The sequence below is a fragment of the Varanus komodoensis genome, unplaced genomic scaffold, assembly GCF_004798865.1.
Source record: "Varanus komodoensis strain SLA01 unplaced genomic scaffold, ASM479886v1 scaffold21, whole genome shotgun sequence".
Taxonomy (NCBI): Eukaryota; Metazoa; Chordata; class Lepidosauria; order Squamata; family Varanidae; genus Varanus; species Varanus komodoensis.
The window spans coordinates 6,986,670-7,011,510 of NW_025335589.1; the positions used below are offsets into that span (position 1 = coordinate 6,986,670).

The 24,841-nt window shown below is 38.7% G+C and overlaps 1 protein-coding gene and 1 long non-coding RNA gene across 4 annotated transcripts in view; both read left to right on the forward strand.

The window, feature by feature from the left end:
• The window catches only part of EDNRA (endothelin receptor type A), a 34,032-nt gene extending 25,355 nt beyond the window's left edge, over positions 1-8,677 (forward strand). For all 3 annotated transcript variants that reach the window (XM_044430795.1, XM_044430793.1, XM_044430794.1), the window contains 4 exons: positions 2,537-2,689; positions 3,964-4,097; positions 5,427-5,535; positions 7,877-8,677. In XM_044430795.1, the coding sequence (XP_044286730.1) occupies positions 2,537-2,689; positions 3,964-4,097; positions 5,427-5,535; positions 7,877-8,017 (537 nt within the window). In that variant the 3' untranslated portion in view covers positions 8,018-8,677. The remainder of the gene's footprint in view (positions 1-2,536; positions 2,690-3,963; positions 4,098-5,426; positions 5,536-7,876) is intronic.
• Positions 8,678-12,070: 3,393 nt separating this feature from the next.
• LOC123023776 lies at positions 12,071-17,101 on the forward strand. The gene is made up of 3 exons (XR_006414796.1): positions 12,071-12,255; positions 13,851-14,117; positions 16,933-17,101. It is a non-coding gene; the product is annotated as an uncharacterized LOC123023776 (long non-coding RNA).
• The last annotated feature ends 7,740 nt before the right edge of the window (positions 17,102-24,841 follow it).

Sequence of the window (24,841 nt, forward strand, 5' to 3'; positions counted from 1 at the left end):
AAGCAGCTCTCTTCTGGAAGTCAGCCTAAGCTGAATGTATCATGTAGCAGACAGCTAGTAGTGAATATCTATATGACTGCCACATGGTCCAAAAAGATTCATAGGCATGGCTTTTTTGTTTTTGTTTTATTAGAATACCATAATTAAATCTGCAACTCCAGAGCAGCCACGCCAAGAATGATGGACAGGCTAGGTGGCAATACTTTTGGGGCTCTTTGAAGAGAAGGAAGCAGCCTCCCTCCCCCTTCATAGTACAGGCATACATTTAGCCCAGACTATGCTGGGTATTTACCTGCTCCACCTTTTTTCCAAGCACCTTCTTGGCAGCATTCCAGGACAGCATTTGAAGTGGGGCTGAAAGCGGGAAAAACCAGTCATATTGAGTTTAGTGTAGTAGGGAGCAAATTGGATAGCAGAGATTTAAATTCTTCCTTTCTCAGGCTAAATTTGACCTATTTGAATACTATTTTTAAAATATGTTGTTTTTATTATTTTAAGTCAGCCTGCCTGTGTCTTAAAGAAAGAAGTGCATAAGGGAGAATCTGTTTTAGTCCAGTGTGTGCCAAAGTTTGCCATACTTTAACATGAACTATCTCTAGGGATATATTCCCTTCAGTTCCATTGCTGCCAGCTGTTAGCTAACTAGCACTTTCTCACAAATGTTTCCAGTGATTTCAATGGCATCATTTGTGAGAGATATTTGACATGAGAAAGGTTTACATTCAGGCCCCAGGCTAAGGCACCAGAAGTAAATAAATTGTGCTTTCTCACTCAGTTGCGCACGCGCGCGCACACACACACTAGCATCATATAACCAATGTCTCTAACTATGTAAAGTCTAAAAATGTTGCTTCATTAAGAACAAATTAATTTGTGGTAAAGCTTTTATCTTCATAGTCCAAAGCTATCCTTGTAATTGAAATATGTGTAAACAGAACTGCAAACTTGAGACTCCTTTGAACAGTAGCAAAGAATTCCACACATAATCCTCTTCTATTAGCATCATGATATTCTGGTGTGGGAACAAGTAAAATGACATCTGCTAGGAATAAACAAGTGATAAGGAAAAGATGAGAAAAATTGATTTATTTATATGTATTCCTTTCAGGGATAATCAAGATGTAGGATTTTTTTCCACATGTATGTGTACACACATACTTGTTACCCATCTTTGGAATGGCCCCAGAGACAGACAGTTAATAGCAAAGGGGTAAAACTGGAAAGCTTCGTCAAAGATATTAATCTGAAATCACTAAATGTTCTAAGTATGAAGTGGGGAGTGGGGATAAAGGAATGTTTGAGAGATCTCCCGCTTCCTGTCGCACAGTACACAAACCATGCAAAGGGTTACATTCCAGGCAGGGGGTTAAAAAAGCCACAGACGCAAAGTCAATGGAAACCACAACTTGGACTCCACATTTTCCAGATTAGTGCATGTTTAGGTAGCTTCTTTCTGCCTGTTACATAAGCAAAGCTGTTAATCTCTCTACCGATAGCACAGCATGATTGTATTTACAAGACATTCTTAACCTGGACATTTTGGGATCAAAGCCATTCATAAAAAGCCTTAAAAGGTAACACAGTCCACATTTTTGTTGGTGCAGGCTGTTAGTGGGACCTCTATAGCCTTTTGATTTTAAGACAAGGATTATTATTGATATGATCACTGAAGTTTGAAAGTAGAGACTAGATCAGTTTTGGCAAGTCAGTTTTGAGAAACAGTCAAGTAACTACAACCCAAACAAGAAGGGCCATAACTCTCAGCTCTTTCCTGCTTTCACTTGTTTACCTCCAAGGTAAATTGAAACACTTTCCCTCATATCTTTGTTCCAGGAGGTGTAGGTATTTTGCCATATAAGACAAAGCAAAGGGAAAACAGCAACATTTCAAAGAAGGGTGCTTAATATTCATGCACACTGGAGCACTCTGGATCGAGTCCTACTGCCAGCAGAAACACCACCAGTGGCACTTCAGAATTCATGAAGATTTCCACTGGCATAATGCTTGAGAGTCAAAACACCCCATATAGGTCTCTGGGCATACTCTCCCACCTCATCCCAGCCTCCCCAGCTGGCATTCAATGTCAGCATTGGGCTTTTAACAGCATGTGATGGGGCTCTTCCAGCAAATTGTCAATCATGCATTACTAGTTGGGGAGACCCATATGGAATGTCTTGACCTGGGACCAAAATAACTTGGCCTCCATTGGACAATGCGTACCTTGATTTGCAGGGAGCACATTTGCTGCTCTTGAGCCAAACCTGTCAAATGTTTTGGCCAGCCCTCCAGGAAGCCAGTGTCATGATTCATGCCTAGGGGGATATAATCCATGTTCTTGATAAATTCTAATTCAGTTATTTCGGGCTGGAGTATCTAGAGATTGAAATGTTACCTGAGGATTGCCATTTCTGATATCAAATATGTTTTCAGTATTATTTTTTGCATGGAAACTGGTGTGTTTGTCATATCTAAAATGCAGAAGGGAGATTGTATTTCATGCAGTCCTAATATGTAACATTTTGATTCTCCTTTGCAGTTTTACGTTGATGTAAAGGACTGGTGGCTCTTTGGATTCTATTTTTGCATGCCACTTGCATGCACAGCCTTCTTTTACACCCTGATGACCTGTGAAATGTTGAACAGACGGAAGAGTAATTTGAGAATAGCTCTCAGTGAACATCTTAAGCAGGTAAGGAAGGAAGGCAATAGGTAGAAATCACTTCCACATATATTTTCTATGCATTGTCTTTGAATTTCTTCACTACAAATTAATAAAATGCAAGCATGACTAAAGGTGAGTTTTGAACCAGAAGTATTCTGGCAGACTGAGAACATAAGGGTAAATTCAGTGTGAACAAATAATGTAGAGACTAGATGCTTTAGAGACTAGACAAGTTTGTTTCCTTTAAATTATATGTCACAGTGTTGCTCATCCACTTTCTAACCTTAAGTTCTACATTTTGAATTCTTTGGACTCCAGCTTCAAAGATTCGCCAAAAATACATTCCTGCATCTTAATGTCTTAACGCGATGTGCTTTTGGATCCTTTTAACTTGATCCAAGTCCAAATAGCAATAAATTTCCTTCTGTGACAGAGAAAGATGATTAATATAGTTATGATTGATGCATGGCAGTTTTACAGTATTCACATACAAAAATAATTTGCAATTTTATTTCCTAAGACAGGACTGTGTGGTTTTCGAGATGTTGTTGGACTTCAATACATATCATTCCCACCCCTGGCTATGCTGGCCGAAGCTGATGGGAGATGCAGTCCAACAACATCAAGAGGCCTGCAAGTTCTCCACTCCTGCGCCAAGATGCACCACAGGTAGAAGGCTTTCAGGCAGTGGTGGAACTAGGTAGCTTGAGACTCTTGGGTTAATGGTCTTATTTCAGTTGTGAAGCACATAATAATGTTTTTCTTTTTGTTGCTCCCCACCATTCTATGAATACAACTGCTTCCATTTTTTTCATAGGTGATAACAAAAACCCAAAAATACTTACCACCACCAATAATGCCTTCACCTGTAGCAGCCTTTGCACACTTTACAATCAGCAAGAAGGTTGACCACAGGTGAGAAGGCCCAGCTGTGGCCCATCCTGATAAGCCAGCCATAGCTATATTAATGCTTTCAGGGTTTTTGAGCGGTTGCTTCAGTTCAGTTCCTGGACAACAGCTGATAAACCCTTGACCATTTCAAAGCAGACCAGGGAGTTAAGAATGTATAAGAATCTTGCTGTATTGAGTTAAATACATTAGCCTGATCATTAAAAAAAATCCTAACCTGCTCAGTTTACTTCAAACCATCATTGCAAGATCAGTCACTAGCCATATGTTTAATAATTATGTTTTCTAAGGCTTCTTCCTTATATTTGGGCAGCTTCCATTTTATTCTCTGTCATTTTGTGCTTACCATGACCTGCCTGTTTCAAATCCTCACTTGTCCTTTTATCCTCCAGAGACGAGAAGTTGCAAAAACAGTTTTCTGCTTAGTTGTCATTTTTGCCCTTTGCTGGTTTCCTCTCCATTTGAGCCGGATTCTGAAGAAAATGTTGTATTATGAACATGACCCTAACAGATGTGAATTACTCAGGTATTATTTTCATTTGGGGAATCATTTAGTTTTAACTTTAGTTCCATGGAAGATGCTAGTTCGGGCATTCCTGACTCTGTTCCTAACCCTACAACTCTCCTCACATCAGGCAGCATGACTGAGGGTGATGGGAATTGTAATCCAGTGCATGTCGCCTCACTTCTGTTGCCCAACACTCGCATCAGAGAAGACGGTTTTGCCTCTGAAAGCAGTGCTGCGCAGCATCCAAATCAGAGAAGACACCTTCATTGCATTTGTTGTTGTCTGACACCCACAACCAAAGGAGCTTGCTCAGCCTCACTCAGACAGTCACTTCCACATCATATCAGACACTGAGTCATTTCTTTATACAAGTTACCAAGCAAGACCAATTGGCTAAGAAACCTATTTCACATTTAAGATACACAGAAAAATGGGGCTTACTCCCAGGTAAATGGGTAGGATTGCAGGCACAGGGTCTGCAGATACCCATTTACATGCTTAAGAGTATCCTGCTTGATTATCTTTAATGTCTTTGAACCACTGGGATTAGCATTGCAAGCATTCTGTGGCAGCAAGTTCCGTACTTCAGCTTGGTGTCTTGTGTCTTTTCATTTTTTAAGATTCCATTGTTTTATTGAGTGCTCTTAGTACTATGTCCCTCCAAAGCTGACAAGCATTTTTGATCACTCATTCTTATCTGTGAGTCAGCTAGCAATGGACACATCTGGCAGTTTCACTTTTTTTCATGTTCTGATTATTAAAGTCATTTTTGAATAATTACTTTCCCATAGAAGAAGACATTTGAGACTTTAAAAGATTAACCAAGACATTAGTCTCACCCATCTTGTGCTGGCTCTTCCCAACACAGGAAGGCCACATTGTACCTGCTTCAATATAGATTTTAAATAGATGAGGAGTCTGCTAGAAAAAAGAAGTGACAAACCTCAGCGCTGCTAACATGGTTAAATCACAGTGATTAAGAACTAGACTTGTAAGAGCCGAGTACTTGAAGCAACTTTACCTGGATGAATGAAATTGTTCTTTTTTATTTCTTCCATGTTCGGATGTTTTTAATTTGAACTTCTTTCCATTCATTTGAGGGAATGTGGGCACTTTGCTAATTTGGTCTTATCTGTTCATTTATCAATAACTGAACAAAGTTTTCATCTATCCTTCTGGCTGCAGGGGCTATATTTGAACAGTTTACTGCTGAAGTATTTATATTCTGTATGCAGATCAGATTACTCTGTTATGTAGAAGGAATTTCACAAAGTTATAGGTGGTTATATAATACTTTCCTAGTGTAATAAATATCACAATATTTTTATTTCTTTCTTTTAACCCTAGCTTTCTGCTGACGTTGGATTACATTGGTCTTAATCTAGCAACCATAAATTCCTGCATAAATCCTATAGCACTCTATTTTGTGAGCAAGAAATTCAAAAATTGTTTCCAGGTAAGGATAGAGATGGCCTAAAGAATATGCTTGAAAGTTAAGCTGTCAAAAACGAACATTTAGGCTATAATTCTTTAGGGTATAGTGCTCATTTAGTCAGAACAAACTGGCTTGACAATGCTGGGAGTTGTAGGTCATACTTCTGTCTGAACATGCATAGAACTGTACCATTTAAGGGATAAAATGTGAAACAGCATGAAGGAATATTGATTACTTTCTTCACCCACTGATGCCTCATCACATACACTTTATACCAGCTGGAAAACCATAAGAATCTCTTTGTAATAAGGCATGAAATTGTCTTCTTTGGTAAATGTTCGACATTTGCCTGAGCATGTTTGGTCTGTTTATATGTTATGAAACCATTATGGACTCCTGATGGAATTCCATTGAGTTCAATGGGGCTTACTCCCAGGTAAGTGTTTATGCAGCTTTCTCCAACATGATGGCCTTCAAACATATTGGATTGCAGCTCCCATAACTGGTCATTGACTGGATATCATGGGACTTGCAGTCAAGCACAACCAGCCAGTTGAGTTACTGCCTTACAGGACTGCCGCCTCAGAGAACAGAGGCCTTTTCTACATGAGTCTACTTTTCCGTTTATCACAGTCACAATCCAAGTATACAAGGAACGTTTCCTTTCTTGTTATTCTGATATATAACCTGTGGGTGGCACTATGGTATAGCAGAATAGCATGACTACACAAGAGGAAGTGCTCCATCTTTCATTTTCTTAATTCAGTGTCTTATTTTGTTCACTCTGAAGTAACTTGCCAAAACTGCTGATTTGACACTGAAGTGAAAGACTATAACATTCCCTGATCCCACCCTCCATCACAAACAACTATGAATATGGAGGGATGGGTGCATGAGAAAAAAAGCTCAGAATCTGCCTGCCTCACAGGGATTAATGTGGAAGTGCATTAAGAAAGTTTTTCCATAGAGAGATAGGCTTGTGTAACTGCACCAGCAGTGTTGCCCACTTCACACATAGCTACATCTGAAGTAGCTATTTATGGGAAAGGAAACTGTGTGATGGCTTTTCTTCAGTATGAGGACTAAGACCATGAGTTTCTTTGTTCCACCCAACAATGGAACATTCTAAATTCATCCATATCAGTATCTTTGGAATATATAGTTTCTAATAAAGAAAATCCCATTCTGGGCCTTCTTGTGAACTGCTAAAATGAAGGACATGTCTGGAATGTTACCTTGTCTGGTTCAGTCTAGTTAGTGTAATTAACTCATTATTTACTTGTTTCTTCCACAATGTAGTCCACTTGATTTGCGTGCCTGATACCATCTGCTCTCAGATTCCATAATAAAGAGGTTAATCCCCTTCTCATGAACCGCTTATTTCTGTTAAATTAAATCAATCTCCTCGTATCTGTCTTGAAGGGCCTCTTTGGTGTAGTGGGAAAGAGAATTAGCTGAAATGTAATTTGCGTCCTAGTTTGTGGCATTACTTTTTGTGCTCTGGCTGGCAGCTTACTCTGTTTTCATGAAGTAAGGGCCAAAAGACCAGCAGTGTTATCTCTTTGCCACAAGAATCCTCTGGTATGAATAGCTGCAGCAGGTAAGATGGGAGCATAGGAGGGTCAAACAGAGGAAACATATCTAATTTTACAATCTACATATATTTGACTAAACATAATAACCACACTCCAGCACAGAGTTAGGTGCACATAAAGTGAAACTAAAGGACCCAGTTTAGTTTAAAGGACAGTGTGCCCCAGTTTCTTTTCAGATAGTGCCCCAAATGCATTGTTTTTATCTTTTATCTGGATATTGTTTATTAATAAACCAATGGACTGTAGTTCAGCTGGTACACTGGATTTCCTTAAAGACTGTAGTCTGGAAAAGTTAATATGAATTGATATCACATAAAGACTGTACTTGTATAAGAAACCAGAGTCATAAATTTGAATTTATTTTGCAAACCACTGTTAGTACTATGGTTTGGGGTGATGGCTGAATTCACGAGCCATGGCTCAGCCACCGTAGGCTGCTGCATTGTTCAGTGACCTTAAATAATTAATTCTAAAATGATAGAAAATGAGTGCTTAAAACTATGGTTTGCCTGCTATAGATTTGGTAGCTCCGGCTACAGTTTTGGATCTCAAGTGAGGTTATCACAACCATGATATAGCAGGATGTTTGAACTGAGTCTGTGTTTGGTATCATTAGAAAATGTTTCAGTATTTTAAAAGTCTAATTCTGCCCATGCCCACTTCTGCTTGCTTCACTCTGGAGGCTTCTGCACTCCACTGAAGACAGGGGATAATCCTTCTCAAAGGAATGGAAGATTAATGTTGTTTGGAACCCTTTCTCTTGCCAGTCATGCCTCTGCTGTATGTGCTACCAGACAGGAAGTCAAACATCATCTGTTCCTATGAATGGAACAAGTATTCAGTGGAAAAACAATGAACTGAACAATCACAACACAGAACGGAGCATCCACAAGGACAGCTTAAACTGAGATTTGATGGAAGATGTACTTCACAATTTGTGATGGCTACCTGGTATTCAATAAACTTATTTCATTTGGAAGCTCTGTGCCCTAGCACTTAATTCCAGAGATGAACAAATGAAACTCTGTGTATATTTCCAAGTGGAAATTCGTCTTTCTTACAAAGAAATTTGCCGTTTGATAAGAAATAAGAACAATCTACGCATACACAATTATCTGCAGTGTGTTTTCAGTCTCCAGATGGAATTTCTCAGTAAGTGTGTGTGTGGCATCATTTTTAAAAATTTCATATGTTAATATGAATTATGATGGATTCTGTTAAGATTGTGAAGATGTAGGATCTATAGCTGTTCTCTCCTGCCATTCTCTTGACAGGAAATATTTTAGTAAGTATATTCCACATTTAAAAGCATGTTCAACATGAAGCATTACATATATGTGTGTGTGTGTGTCTCCAGATCTCAACAACATGTTAATAAACATCGCAAATGAGACGTTAACTGGACAATTATCCTTTGCTGCACTTTGCAAGCCACTGATTTGTAGGCATGGGCCTGAAACAGATGATCAAAAGGTACTGCAATATAATAGCTATGTTCACTCTTGCCAAAACAAATATATTTGTATGCATAACATAAATGTGATCCTCTGTTAAAAGACTTTTCAGGAGCATTGTTTCATCTAACTTTGTTCTTACTAGACTGTGAGCCCAACACTCTAACCTGGCAAAAATATGTGATAACTGCAAATTGAAAAAGGTGGGTGGATTCAACAGTATGAATGGATGGTATGCTACAATATTAGCAGAAATATTTGGAGAAAGTGGCCACTTATACAACTTATAAACTGTGTTTCATTAAAATACATTTGAGGAAAGCTGGTGGTGTACATAAAACAGCACATGTTGAACCTTGGTTAGTTGGTTGTGTGGTTATGTTTTGGACAAATACCATGATATTGGGCAATGGGCACTATAAACTTTGCATGAGCTTACTTGCAATAATGTTCTAGTGAAATGAGTCACAAATCTGTTGTGATTAAGATTGAGAATATCAAAATGCAAGTAGAAGTTTTTGCTTGTATTTATGGAAATCATTTATCACCTAACTCAGAAAATGAAACAAATAGTGTGTGCCTAGTTAATATCTGGAGACCACATGTGCCCCAGTACAGTGAAAACTGTGAGCATCTAGATACAAACAACTAGTGGAACCCATGCAGATCAAGATATGCCTCAAAATCAAACTTGATATATCACAGGAGATCCATGATCAGGAGCCTGCATTTTTAAAGAGAGATCCATGGTTCTGGAAGATAACCAGAGTATAGATAAGAGGGTGCTAGCAGAAGCCAGTGGACAGTACATATAATGCCAAACCTATGCCAGTTGCATTGGATAGGAGTTCATTGCTGGGCTTAGTTTTAGGTGCTAGTATTGACCTTAGTGGTAAGGGCCCTTTCTCAATGGAAGAGCATCTGTTCTGCATGCAGAAGGTCCCAGGATGAATCTCTGGCATTTCCAGGTAAGAACAGGATTGTAAGAATAGGATCTTGCCTGAAAAGCTGTAAGTGTTGGCAATGTGGGGCTAGAGGAACAAGATACTGATCTGGCATAAAGCAACTTTACATGATCTTCAAAGCCCTAATGCTCTATGATTGGTCACCTAGTCACCTGCCTTATCTACAGGAAGCTACCAGCATTTTAAAGTCATCTTCCTGGGCTCTCCTTTCTGCACTCCTACTAAATCAAACTGTTTTGGGAATACTAAGGAAGGACTTTTATTGCAGCAGCACCAAGACAGTAGATCCCTCCTCCCTGTGGAAATCTCTCAGGCCTCCTCACTTGGTACTTTTGACTGTTCTTTAAACACATGTTTATTCAGGAAGTCATTTTGATTAATAACCTTTGTGTGTACTGTTCTGTTTATTTGCTTTAGACTGTGCTTTCTGTTGTGTGAATGTTATTGTTGATTAAATAGTTTTACTGCTTTTAGTGGTATATTTAAAAACTGTATATGTATAAAACTTACATAGAGATTATCTCCATGCTGTTTTTCTGATGTAAATTTCACTTTGAAGCTGTTCTAAGTTCCCAGTATATTTCCCCCTGAGGGTTAAAAAGTGGATTCAGAAAATCCACAGGGACCAGGACAAAAGTATAGGTAACTCCTGTTGCTTCCTCCAACACATGACCCTGTTCCTATGTGCTAACCCCCAACCCTTTCTTTTTTGCTTTTGATTTGAAAAAGTACTCACAGATGTCTCTCATTTCATTTAGTTATGTCCATCCAGTTCAACATACTTTGCATGGGAATATGCCAGCCAACAAGCCTCAGCAATGAGTGAAGAAACTGGCTTTTCTGGAAAAAGGGAAATTAGGAGATCAGATTGAATGTCTTGGAACAATGATTATAATTTACTAGATTTAGATGAGATTAATTTTTGCAGAAGCCATTTTACAAAAATAAAACAAACCAGTAAATAGAAACAGTTCCTAAAAGTATATTCAAAGCTGGTTTGCTCTTGCAGTTTGTGCTCACCTGGTGCCTATGTTGTGCTCTTCCTGGTTCCAGATAAAGACCTTATTTTCTTGGGCCTTTTAGTAATTCAGTTTCTGTAATCTTATATATGTTAGGATACAATCCTATAATGTCTCGGCACTGCCTAGGTGGCCATAGGATTGTCTTCAGAAGCTGGAGCTGAAACTTTGACCTCCAAGCACCTTCCTTCCGTTCATTAAAGTGGTGCAGTTGCTTCTGCACTCCTGTGGCTCTGAGGTTTCAAGACCAACATTGGAGATGATTTTGGGAGGCTGAATTGGGGGCTTTCCAGTGAAGAGTGAGACTACACAGGTAGTCCCAAGTATCATTTTCCTTTTGATATTTGAAGAGGTGTTTGGTCACTTTACAAATTGCAACAAGTATAACTCTGCCAAACTATTTATGTTGGTTATGTGGCATGTTTAACATTTTTAATTGATGTTATCTTGGCAGTTTTATGCTTCCATCTATGCATATTGCTCCAAGTTACCTTCTGGAAGAAAAAAAAATTCACAGATAAAATATGAAATGTTATCTACATAACTGTGTGATAACTTTCTCATCATTGTCGTAACTTTTATTATGTGGCAGATTTTTGGGCTGTTACTGCTGTACAGGTAACAATGTATTAGCCAGAAAAATGAATTACTTACAGCAATGTAATATATAATATGCACACTACAGAAAACTGTCCGGAGATGTATAGTAGCTGCTATACTTAACTCTGGGAAATAACTATGTGGAACTAAGCATCCATCTATTTCAAGTGGAAGACACTATTCTGTACATAATTTAGAAGGTTGAATGCAAACTTCCTTTAGTTAAATCTGCTGAATGATTTCCAAAATGTTTACAGACATACAGGAGATAACATTGGAATTTGTATATATAAAAACTCTCCAGTGTAAATAACTGTATATATTTTGGTGAATGAGTGCTTCGCTTTATTATTTCCTTCTGTTTATATACATATGTATGTGCTTCTGTTTTCAAGCAAAAAAGTAATATGTAGACATGGATAATACATAAGAGATTATGTGATTTTTAATTATCATTATTTTGTTCCTAACAGCCTATGACACAGTAAGAACATAAATTATCCTGGACAGCAATGTTTTGTTTTGTTTTTTTAAAATTCTTCATTCTGACCTAGTGGAGTCAACTTCTGTGTCAATATGGTAGAACATACCTTGATATGAGAACACAATTTCTCTTGAGAACCAGTTATACACCTGATTTTATAACCTCACACAGTAAAGGTCTTAACTGGAACTACAAGCAAACTAAAAGATTTGATTTTTCATTCCCTTCTTCCTTTCCCAGTCCTTCAAAAATCTACATTTTAGGGCATTTTCACAACCATAACAACCACTTGTCAATTTCCACACTGGCAAATTGAGTAAAATGACTGCATATTTCTCATATTGCTATTGATTTTATTCTGCAGTTCATGAAGACTGCATGACGCCCTACCCTGCAGAAGTGAGATGTCTCTTGCTAGTAATACCAACTTGCTGCCATCACTTGAGGAGTTTGCTTTTCTTACCCTTGACCTTTTAAGTATAAAAAGGTTATTTGGTAGTTGCTATGAAAATTGTTAATCTTGAGAATAACAACATGAGAGCTGAATTTTGTCAGATTATGCTGGAGAAGCAACAGAATACTGTATTCCTTTAAACAGCAACTGTACAAAGTCAACAATGCCAAGTAGGTATTCCTCCATGACAGCTAACTTCCTTGTATTAATTTTCCCATAAACAACAAAGCACTGTCAAATATGTGTTTATCATATATTTATAGAACTTTCCCATGTGTTCATTCCCACTTGCCAGGTATGGGAACTGAATTGTGTATCCCTCTCCACTGGCCATTTACTTGGACCTTCCTCTGCATTGTATCCCAGAAAAGAAACCCAAGCACATTACAGTTCTATGGCTTGGGAAGGCTGAAAACTCTGGGTTTAAATTAGTTGTTTACAGTGCAATCCTATGGGCCATCCAACATTGCCTAGAATATTTGGTGCCCTGGAGACTTTGGAGCATAAACCCCAAAGGCTGAGCCTCTGCCCTACTTTGCAGCTGACATCTATAGAACTGCCAGTTGCCTCATCAAGGTTGCAACTGGGCCTTGGAGAGGCAGTAAAGAGGCATGTCAGGAGGTAGGGTAGAGAGGGGTCCAAGGCCAATGACTTAGACTGATTCCTGACAGTGCCCCAGTCTCATTTTCTTCTCCCCAGTGCTTAATCTTAATTAAGATGGCCCAAAACAGCCATCTAGATAAATACATGGCTCAAGGCACAGTGAGGGATGAATGTGCTGCTGTGCCTTGGTCCAAGTACTGGATGCCCTTGTTTGTTCACCCACAAAACTCTAGCTACAGATGTTCTGCACTTCTAAGGTCAGGGAAGGAGTCCTTATAGCCATCCAGACTTTTCCTAGTGGCTATATGATTGTATTCTTAGACTTAGGTTCCACATAAATCAATAGAACAAATTGTTCTATACTTCAGTTTGATTGAAGGAAATGGAACAAGTTACTGCTAACTTAAGTCTTGTTGATATAAATGGAAATGCAATGCAGCCAACATAATCTTGATCCAACAGCATGATTTCAGATGAGGGGGTGGGATGCACAAGAAGAACCTATGTCTGCCATTTCATAGCAGGACCATAGCTTACTGGAACAGCACAAGCTTGATTACGCAAAATGCCCTTTGTTGTATCCTGCCTACGGTCTAACCAGGAAAGTGTTGACCCAAAGAGATACAAATACACCTAAAGCAGTGCTGTTATATAACTACTCAGAGGATGCAATGTCCTCATAATGATCACTCATAATCAAGATAACTCCCATATTTGTTTGGCTTGTCATGCTCTGCTGGATTTTTCCCAACAGAACTTGGTATAAACTTGCCCCTGTCCATATCAGGGTAGTATTGCTGTTTGGTTAATCACACCAACAGTTACCAGATGGTAAGGGAGTCCAGGTGATCTGTTGAGACCCTTTCACCTTTGCTTATGCTCTAATCAGAAAAATGCAGATCCCACTCTCAGCCTCAATAGGGTACTCTCTCATAGAACGCATTGTCTCCTGCACTGTGACATAGACAAGTGAGCTTTGTTCTTGGTTTCTCTGAAAATCTGTGTGAATTTGCATGCACAGGTCTCCAAATGTACATAGTAATTGTTCCCTAAGTTGACTTATGTGTGTTTCTATAATTTTTTTCAAACACTTATTCTTCGGCTAGTCACACCATAATCTCAATTGTACAGAAATTGGTGACAAATTATATTCATGTTCCAGGAGAATTGCAGGAGAAATGGCTACATCCTGGTGAAAACCAAACTGAAATGAACTTCTCATACTCTGTCCTGTTCCCGCCTCCAAACAAAAGAGAGAGAATGACAAACTGGGGCCTTTTCATCCGCTAACCATCAAAGATTAGAGATGCAGCTCAAAGTTGCAATATTTATTGAATGGGACCAGTGATGGAATGATATCTGCAAGCAACATATTGAAATGGGTTTTATTTATATTACGGTACTATGACGCTTCTGGACAGACTCTGGGGTAATCTTCTGCTTCATACACTAAATTTTACAGAAGGTCCAGATAATGTTTTCAGTTTGCAACTGTCCTGTGTTTTCCTAGGCCTTGTCCACCTTATTTTCTTCCTATAGAAAACTTCTGTGAGAAAAGACAGAGCAGCTGCACACATCTTTTGATTGGGAGTGCTAGTGGCCCTGTGCCTGGTTACATCACAGGCAATTAGTGAGGAACACATGACTTGCCGTGCACACTTCCAAAATCCTGTTAATTCCACAGGAAGCAAGGAGGGTGGAGCACGCATCTCCTTTCCCATCGGAATAGGATTTCTGGCAGGACTTCATTAGTGTGATTTGGCTGACAACAGTGACCACTTCTGTCAGTGGGGTTCCAGGGGCACATGATATTCCCCAACTCTTCCAAGATACTCGTGAAGAGAAGGGATGGGCAACTTGTAGCCCTCCAGATATTTTGCTCTACAGCTCCTCTTTCGACTGCAGGCTAGAGCCGGTGGAACTTGTAGGCCAAAACTTCTGGAGAGCTACAAATTGCCCAGCCCAGTATTAGAAAGGGGACAGCAAGATGGGGCTGGCTGATGGTAAAAGTACAGACCCACAGAATCAGGTCTTTTTAGGATTAGGCAGAAAATTGACTGACAAATCTCTGGGACGGCCTGATTGCCAGTTCTTAGCTATCTGGGCCTGCCTGAGTCACACTTTTGTTCATGACTCAGAGACATGAAGAGGAAGAGACAGAGAAAGCAAAAGAGGAGAGAAGGAAGCGTTTCCTTTCTGCAGAGAGAAGGAACTGCTGAGTTTGGACAGGGAGGGAGCTATTTGTGGTTTTTCCACTTTCATGGGGGTCCTGCTCTCCTAACACCCATGAATGTAGAGGGTGGACTTACATACAAATTCTACCTAAAGATTAATTTCTGTTTTCTCGGGAATGGAATTCATTCACAACTCACTGCCTGCCTGTATGCAGCATTTCCACAAATGCATAAAAAGCAGTATTATTCTGCTTATATGAAAGAAGGCACCTTCTGCTATGTAATTTATAAAAGATAGTTGGCATGAAGACAAAGCTAACCAAAATCAAATTTAATTTTATTGTATTTATAGAAGTAGAATTTTCTGAGGGATTAAATATATAGTGACTGCATGATGATCTGTATTAGCATAGATTTTCATAATCCCATCAAGGGAACATGACTACTGAAACATGGATCACCAGTTATCCTGTTTTCAGGCTGTCAAAAACGGCAGTTATTCGGGCAGTTAGTACATGCACAGCATGCATTAGAAGGGTCTTTAGCAAAACACCTCATATCGCTTGAGTGGTGGGAAGGGGGAGTTTTAGCAAAATATAGGTTAACTGCACTTTCTCTAAAGAAAAATAAAGACTAAAGTGACATCTGACACCTCAGACTACTGTCAGCAATTTTTTTCCTTTGTGTAGACAAGACTGCTGCTGAAATCAATTGGAAGCCACATTTTCACAGCTTTATGTGTTACAATACTCACCTGTATTCTCCTGTGGTTGGTTGGTATAAGAGATTTACTTAAATGTCTAGATCCCATTGGCATCTTTTACAAACTACACAAATGTACTTGGCTGTGATGGACTGTCAGACTCCTTGACGCTAGTGTCCCTTAAAGAAACATGTCAAATCAACAGCCAAATTAGACTTTATTATCATTTAGGTATCTATAACATTCTTTTGCGAGAGCACAAGGGGGACTTGCAGTACAAACCTACCTAGGCTCTAAAGAAACATTCAATCAATAAAGATGCAGAGGAACTTTCACTAAAATTTCCCTCTATGAAAGGTGTGGTATTTGTACTCATTTGTAAGCATCATAGGTAGTTCAGGTCTCCTGTGGTGATATCACTTGTGATGATATCGCATATCTTAAAATTCAGATAGGAACAGTTTGCACCTGGTAAAATGAAATTCCTCTTCCAGATAGCAATGCTCAGCCAATGCTATAGACACCAGAAATGTGGGTGCAGGCAGGTCACAAATGTATTTTAATTACCTAGTATTGTAATTCTCCACTGTTTTGTTGCTTGCAACTGGTGTTGCCAACATCAGATATTTGGGAGGCAGCATGAAATCACTTATCTTTCCCTTTTAAAAAAATGGTGGGAGTTTTTCTGGATGACCTGTGTGCTTGCAGCTGGGATGCATTTTTTTCCTGGTGGTAGCTTGGGATATGTGAATTTTGAACACTTGCAGTGTATGTGGAGGTATTTTGGAAAATTAATTTGGGAGTGAGCTTCCTATTAATGTAGTTTTATTACATTAATATGAAACACAAAGTGGCTTTGTGTCTGAAGGCTCAGATTTCCTCTTCTGTCTTTACCTTTGGCGTTCTCTACAATAATTTTATGATCAGGCAACTCCTGACAGCCCTTTTGTAACTATACAAATAAATATGTACATATTTTTCCAATCACATGTTGTCTCTTCTCACCACTTGGTAGCAATGGTGAGAAGAGCTGCAGAGCAAGATGTAATGGAAACAAATATTCAGTGCAACAATGAACAGAAATCACACCCACAGCTCTATTACCAGCCTCCATCTTATACTTGCAGGATTCATGAACATATTGAAAATAGACATGAGGGTATTCCGGTCATTTGGCCTTAAATGGTTGGTTGGTTGGTTGGTTGTTTTTAACAAGGAAGGTTTCTAAAATAATTAACACCTGTAATGAAGATGTCTTGAAACTTCCACACATGAACAGACATTCTGCCAAGGATATGAAACTGTCTCAAAAACAAATCTGTTGTGTAACAATTTCACAAAACTCCTGTCTCTTTCATGTTTTTTAGGTACCAGAAACAGTTTGCACGCTCTTCATCTTTACAGAACAAGTCAAGCAGAGCTATTAACTAGATAAGGGGAAAGGAATAAACAACCTCCACCTCCCTACCCTACAATAAATTATCTCCTTTATCTCCAATCCATAAAAGCAACTCTGCACAGACATTTCTTCCTTTGAAGTCACTTAAAAAAAAAAAACAGCTTTTGCCTTGAACTGCTTCCCAATCCTTTAATTCATGTGAAATAATGAATACAATTTATAATTGATTTCAGCATGCACAATTATACCTCAATAAAATTAACTTCTTTGACTCAACTTTGGATATATTGTTGTTGTAATTCTCTGCATTCATAACTAAACTGACAAATGGAAAAGCATGAAGTATTAAATACAATAAAATCTTCAGTTGACTTACTTTGGAATAACTTGGTAGCCCTAGTAGACCATTCTGGCATCTCCCATTGGCTGTTTCTAATAGTATAACTTTATACTAGATAAAAAGTGCTTCACTGTTCTCAAGAATCCTGGGAGGTATAGTTTGGTGAACATGCTCAGAATCCTCTGTCAGAAGTCCTCACAGAAATACAAACTTATTCCTACAGATTCCTGTAGGAATTCCTACGAGATTCCTAGGAGAACTTGCTGCATTCTCCGTTCCTCCCCATGCTGCTTTTCCATATGTTGTGGAAGAAATCCAAAGGGGAAAACCTGTTCAATGTTCAAAGGTTCTTCATAAGATTTAGAAGCTGGTGATCAGGCTTCTCACTTCAGACTTTTGCCACTATGTGCATGGTAGGGCCATAGTGAACAAGCTTGCTGTTAGTAGCTTAAGCTCCCCACCTTCCTCTAACCTTCCTTCAAGGAGACCCTTTAGCCTGGTTTCAGGATTGAGGGACTCCACTCATCAAGCAATGAGCTGAAACTCTTTGGATGTGTCTGCTTCAGGGAATACCAGAGATTGGCTAACATTATGCTTGCAAATTGAGCTTAATATATGTGGGTTAAGAGACAAAGTAAAACCACAAAGGAAATTAGTCCTGAAAATTGGTCAGGTTTACGTATGTATATCTATGATTTGAAGCTCTGGAATACTCACTAAACTTAAAGTACACATGAGCATGCTATCAATTTAATTGCCACTATAATGGGAATTCTCTTTAAAATGATTTAAAAGATAGTACACAAGAAAAACATGACTTATCCAAGCAGTGGATCCCTCCATCCAGAGCTACTTACTCCAGCCATCTGATTGAGTGGTTAGCCACACCTTGCCTTCTCTAGGATGGTGGACTTATAACCATCCTAAAGAGTGCAGACTTAAACTTCCTTTTATAGCTCACCCTAAATTGCTGTTGCTGAACACCTACATAAGGTGGTTTTGTCTCTGAAGTCACTGTTGCCCAACACCCACATCTGATACTGATTAATTTCTTTCAATAAGTTAACAAGTATGTGCAATTGGCTAAGAAACCTTGTATTAAGTTTTAGAAATACAGCACTGTAAGAATAGGAGCAGGACAGTGAATATGCCCGCACTGTTCTCTTCACATGAATATGATTGTGTGTAGGCAGGGTTCCCCCCAAAGGGCTTCTGTTTGCTAGACTTAATTGCTTTATGTAATTTGGAGTAGACAGCCTAAGAATCTAAATCAGCAAAATAATATACTGACAAAATCATTAACATCCAATTATTTTAAACCAGCAATTCACAGAACTTAGATGTTCAGTTCCCAAATTAAGAATGTCTAAGTTATGAACAACCCGTACTTATGAATGAACTGACATAAGCCCATTAATTTTAAAAAATTGTCATCACAATTGTTAGAGAGATGAAGTGAAAGGGGAGAGAAGGGGGGCCTCCAAAGCATGCCTTCTTGCCCTGCCCATCTGGAAAGGTAGCACTGGTGAGTTTGGGTGGGAGGGAGGCCTAGATAATGTTTTTTTCACTTTCATGGGGGTCCTGTACCACTAACCTCATGAATGTTCGGTGACTGGGGCAGCATAGTAGCTAGCTAGCTAAATAAATAAATAAATAAATAAATGTGGAGAGCTTACTGTATATCATCCAATTTACATAGACATTCAACTTAAAGATGAATTTCCTTCTTCTCAGGAATGGAACTCCTTTGAAACCCACAGACTGTCTGTATTCTAGCTGCTGGAATAAACTTGGCTTGAATAACTTACAAGATCACACTGTTTAATGGATGTTTTTAAACTGAGTGATACTGAAGGCTTTTCAATGCTGCTGACCAGTGCTTTTTGTGTAAGAAAAACAGTGCTGGAACTCATGAAATTATTTACCTTTCGCACGTAGTCAATCACTGTACACACATCCACACACGTCAGTTGTGTAACGAAACATAATGGTTGCTGCCCGCAGTAAGCACTCAGCGTGTGACCACATGACCAATCACAAGATGAGCAGCGCCACAAGCTGAGCAGCGCCATCATAACCAGTGCGAAGTACGCATGCATCAGATTCGACACACAAGCAGCCCGCACGCACCGTTTTAATGTTTTTGCCGCCAACCTGCTACGCTCGACAGGGAGATTCAAATCCACATGGACCAAACATCAAATTTTTCAAAATTTACTTTTAAAACTTGGAAAATCTGTTGAAAAAAGGTGCCAGAACTCTGTTCCGGTGCAGTCTATGACAAAAAAAGCACTGCTGCTGACACAGGCTACTGGAAATAACCCAACCTCTGGGACTGGTGTTCTTTCACTTCACTATGAAATATACAGAACAATGTCTGGAAGTTTCAACTTCTGCAGCCAAGTATCTATTATGTTTTTTTAAGATGTGTACTGCATGCTTTAGAAAAATACAGTTAACTCTAATAAAATATTGCATGTAAATTGAAATATCACATCATCTCTACTCTACCATGAGATATTACATGCATATGCTCACTACTCAAAGGATAAAAATAAAAAGCAACAACTAAGATTATCTAAAAAAATGTGTATGGGAATGAAGAAAATTCTAGTTACTTTTTTTCTGAAAAACAAGATCAGATTCTCACTCTATTAATCCGAGTTACAATACTACTCCTAGTATCCCTGGTTAAAAAAACATTCTACAGTTACAGATGTTAGTCCAAGATAGAGTTATGGTGAAGGGATTTCATAGAGATGTTTGAGGATTTCATTAGGTCTGCATTTCAAAGCTAACCTAATATATGTATTGGAACAGTTATCTTTTGCACTTCTCTGAGTTTTGCAATGCAATTTTTGGCTTTCAGTACATACCAATATGTATACTACAGAGTAAAACACATTTAGAAATGCATAATTAGAAAATAAACTTAGGGAACAATTGTGTGGCCACTAGACAGTCGAGATGGCCAGAGGAGAGGTTTGAGCCTCAGCTCCAACCATGAAAATATGCTTTGTCAGTCTGACCTTAGAGCAGCCTCCTTCTGCCTTCACAGCCTGGGTGATTCTCTCTGTGCCAATTGCCATTCTGAGGTTGGTAAACCTTGGAGATGCAGGTGTGTGAGCATTCTGGTGGGCAGGGAGTGAGGGAGCAAGGCTTCACCACCAGCCATAATGTTCTGGTGCAATTTCAGCCTGTCCTTGCAGTTCTGGACAAAAGATTTAGATTTAGATGGCCAAAATTAGCTGCCATGCAACTGTTTTGCATGGCAGTGACCTTTCCTGTGGGTTTATGCAGAAATTGGACAGGTAGGCTCATGAATGAAAGCATGCAAAACTGAAAAGGGTCAGAAATAGACTGATCTGTCCATCCTTAAGCATTCCACATTTCCCAAGGGGTGAGATGTTCAGAAGCTGCATTATACTGGACTTTGGTAAGCCTCCCCGAGATGTGAGAGATGTGATTGAGTCACTGGAGACTGACATGTTTTTGTGCTTTATCAGAGCCTACTGGAAGCGGGAAAGCTGTTTGTGCAATAATCCTGCATCACATTCCTAAAATAGACAACTTCACCTCTTATGTTTTATGGTAGAACTATGTACTTGGCTATTCTTTTTTCACATAAAGCAGCTATAGAAACTTCCCCCAAATTATTATTTTCCAGAGGTTTGGACTATGGCCCTTACCATCCTTGACCATTACCCTTGCTGGTTGGAGCTGACAGGAGTTAGAGTCATCCAGAAATATCTGTGGGAATCCAAACTGGGGAAAGCAGAGCAACAGAGTAGCTTTAGAAATATGGAACATACCTTAGGTTGATAGGATCAGGTAATTTACTAGCACTTAGGCCTCTCCACCTTGTTTCAGCTACAGATTTGCCAAAACCGACATTATTCAGCAATTTTTTGAAACTCTTGTAAATAAAGTTGGAAGCACCAGTCAACAGTACACATCCATAACCCTGAACAACTGCAGTGTTTGGTATGATGATATAATAGGATACTGCATCTACTCTCTCAACTCTTTCCAAACACACACACACACACACACACACACACACATGTTGGCATTCTTATTCCACATGCACAAATTCCAACTGTTGGAGTGGGGATTCATACATACAAAGCACATATTTGCATGTACAATTCCCTATTCAGTTAGGGTTTGGTGAAAATCTGTTTCAGCATGCCTCTAATGAGATCTAGGCAATAGTTTAATTAAATTTAAATTATTATTATTATACTTGATTTTGAAAATAAGGTGATCCAGGAAAAATGTTTTATTCAATTAGATCTTGTAGAGAAACGTTAAAGTCACTGCTAGTTAGACATTAAAGCTGGTGTTGATTATGGTTTTTCAGATATATTTAATGATGGTCAATTTTTAATACAAGTGCAATTACTAGCATTTTAATGCAAGAAAAGTATGTCTGGTTTGCTCTCAGTATAATAACCTAAAGGTATTGGAGAAAATCCTGTCTTTCATTTTATTAATTAGCTTTTGAAATAAAGAAGCTATAAAAGGTACATTTACACCTTTGCAAAGCAATTATGTAAAACCAGTGAAGTAATTTTAAAAAGTGAAAAAATGTGTAAAAATGTTGAAGCAATGAAAGATTATAGTTTTGTAAAGTCAGCCCTACCATAACGCAGAATGAGGCAACCTCCTCCTCAAGCAGTAGATTTTCGGTGCCTGGGAAAGCAAAATGTTAACTGTTTAGGGAGTGGAACCTGTGGGCCCTGGACAGTGTTAGGACCAGCAAGTGCGCCCTCCCCACCTTCTTGCAACCGCAGCAGAAGGTACTATGATGGCTACTTTCTGAGGTCAAGAAGGTGACCTCAGAGAAGGGAAAGGGAGGTAATTCTGGCAAAAAGGGGAGGAGCCTGCAGAGACCAAGATATGGGATATCCCAAAGTTGTTCCTTGTCCAAGATGCTTCAACTACCAAAAACTCTGTCTAGGAAAAAATGCAGAATGGGAGGAGATGAGGAACATGGGAGGAGGCACCTCCACTGCCTTCTCAACTCTGCATTGAAGCCCATATACTCCTAAGTCTGAGACCTTCTGGCATCAGCATAAATTTCTGGCCTTAATTCATTATTATTGTATTTTTACTGAAACTGATGGGGAGATATGCTTGTGGAATTTTATATCTAAGGTACAAAGATAATTTGACCAGCCTTGAATACATCAAATCTTGTATGCCTTCCTAAGTGGCTTACATCTTGTATTGTAAGCTTCCTAGGAAGGCCTCAGCAGTTACAGGCAGCCTATAAATACATGAATGAATAAATAAATCTTAACTTGTGGGCCTCTGTTTCAGGCAGGAACTATCTTTGGCTGGTCCAATTGGTTTAATGATTTTATATTCGCAGGGACTTTAAAGGGGTGGGGGGCTGAGGAGTTCTGGAACTCATTTGGAAATGAATCCTGGAATACAGGTCTTTTGAAACAATATAAACTATCTCGTTCTGTTTTAAAACATGTGTGCCCTATATTTTGCCCCCTCAAGAGACCCCCAGAGTAGCTTCCACACTTATTTTCACTGATGTGGTTGAAAAAAAACCATGTCCCTGGCTTGTGCTATTTCTGATTACAGGCAAGGCTTACATAATAGAATACTCCTCCACAAGGAGGACTAGTTGTCAGGATGAAGGGCTTTATGCCCAATCTAACATGATAATTTGCTCTGCATAGGAACCTTTTAATAGAATTCATACATTGAACCCTTACATTAAATCACAGGAGCTCCCACCTACAGTTTGAAATGATACAGCCTAGACAGACATGGTTGGCCACCTCAGGCTGAACTGTCAGCATTTCTTCTGGGAAAAGCATGACTGAAGTCCAGTTTTCACTCAAAGTTTATTAAAGTTTTGTGGGAAAAGAGCTATTTGGCAGAATCCCAATCAGTAAGGGTCTGAGAATGATGTGTCAGAAAGACTCAAGAGACCCAACAAACCACTTTAAAATATAAAAGACATTTATTTTTCCAGAGGCCCAGTTTTAGTGTCTTTTACAGCTGTCTTAAGTCTCCAGTATAAAAGCAAACAAGTTAGTAAAGACTCATACAAATATACTAACATATTAATCAATGCTGCTACTTTTAAAAATTCTTCTCTTGATTGTTCAGAAAATATTTTGCAGTCATAATCTTGAAAAACAGAGTTTTCAGAATGAATAAAGAAGATCTTCAGTCAGTGTTGTTCCTAAATTTGTTTGGATAAAAGTATTTGCACTCTCAGATAGCTTTAGGTTTCCCTGTGCTTTACTTTAATATTTAAAAATTACTTTATTCCATATAGTTGGTTACAGTTAATCAAATTTATAACGTGTTACACTAACTGCAGTTAATCAAACAAATTTTTGCACAGCTCAAAGAAATTCTATTCACACATCAACCTTGTTATTGTATTAATCTGTTCTTCCCTGCTTAGTCTTTGAACCACTAATTCTATAGAACAATTCTGGAGAAGATTTGGGTAAAAAATCTTAAATAAGTTTTTTTTCTGGCTATGTTTCAAAGTGGAAATATTTCCATAGGTTTTTCAAGAATGAAACATGATATACTTCTGAAATAAATATATTTCTGAGTATATTTAGGCATCACAGGGAAAGGCTTCTTATAGCTTGGTAATTGGTTATAGAACAGGAAGCAAGGGCTAGAAGTAAATGGAAAGGACAGAACTATTCATTTGAGGAAAATAAGTGATGTAGTCCCCCAAAGACTTAACCCTTAAATTGTTAGGGGATTTGTCTTACATTCAGTTTCTCAACAGCCACACTCCACTTTCTAAGCTAACAAGATGGTGGCTGAGCTGAGGGCCTCTAAGACTGCAGTGCAAGCCCCATTATCTTACGCACTGAAGGACAAGTTTGGGTTCACCAAATCACATAAAATGCAGCCTCATAGAACATCCTTCAGTTTGAACAGTTTGTATTACAGTGAAAAGATCTTGCTCTTGCTCTTGCTTACCAAAATAATCAGAACAGTGAAACATCAATGGACTGATGCACTCCCAAATGATCTTTCCCAGCTGGGTGAATGGGCAGTAGTATGACAATTGAGTTTTAGTGTAAGCAAGGGTAACATGGTGTACAAGGGGCACAAAAAAGTTAACTTCATGCTGAGGGGGGTCTAAATTTTTTAAAGACAATGAACCTGGGTGCATCATGGATATTTTAATAGAGATTCTCCCATTCCTGCTGCCCACAAGTTAACTGGCATTATTAAGAAGTCAGAACTGCTAGTATGTGATGCCTGTGTGTGTGTGTATTATGTATCATTTTCATTACCCTTTTTCAGAAATGCTATTGCAAAATTGGAAAGAGCAATCAAAATGTTCAAGGCAGGAGCATTTCCCCTACAATGGAAGTCTAAATGGGGCTTTTGGGGAACAGTATTTGTTATTTATGTATTCATTCAATGTATACCCTGGCATTCTACAAGAAAATTGTGCTCAATGCAGTTCATAAAAACCTTTAACAAACTTAGTTAAATCAATAATAAATTAATCCATTAAAACACAAATATG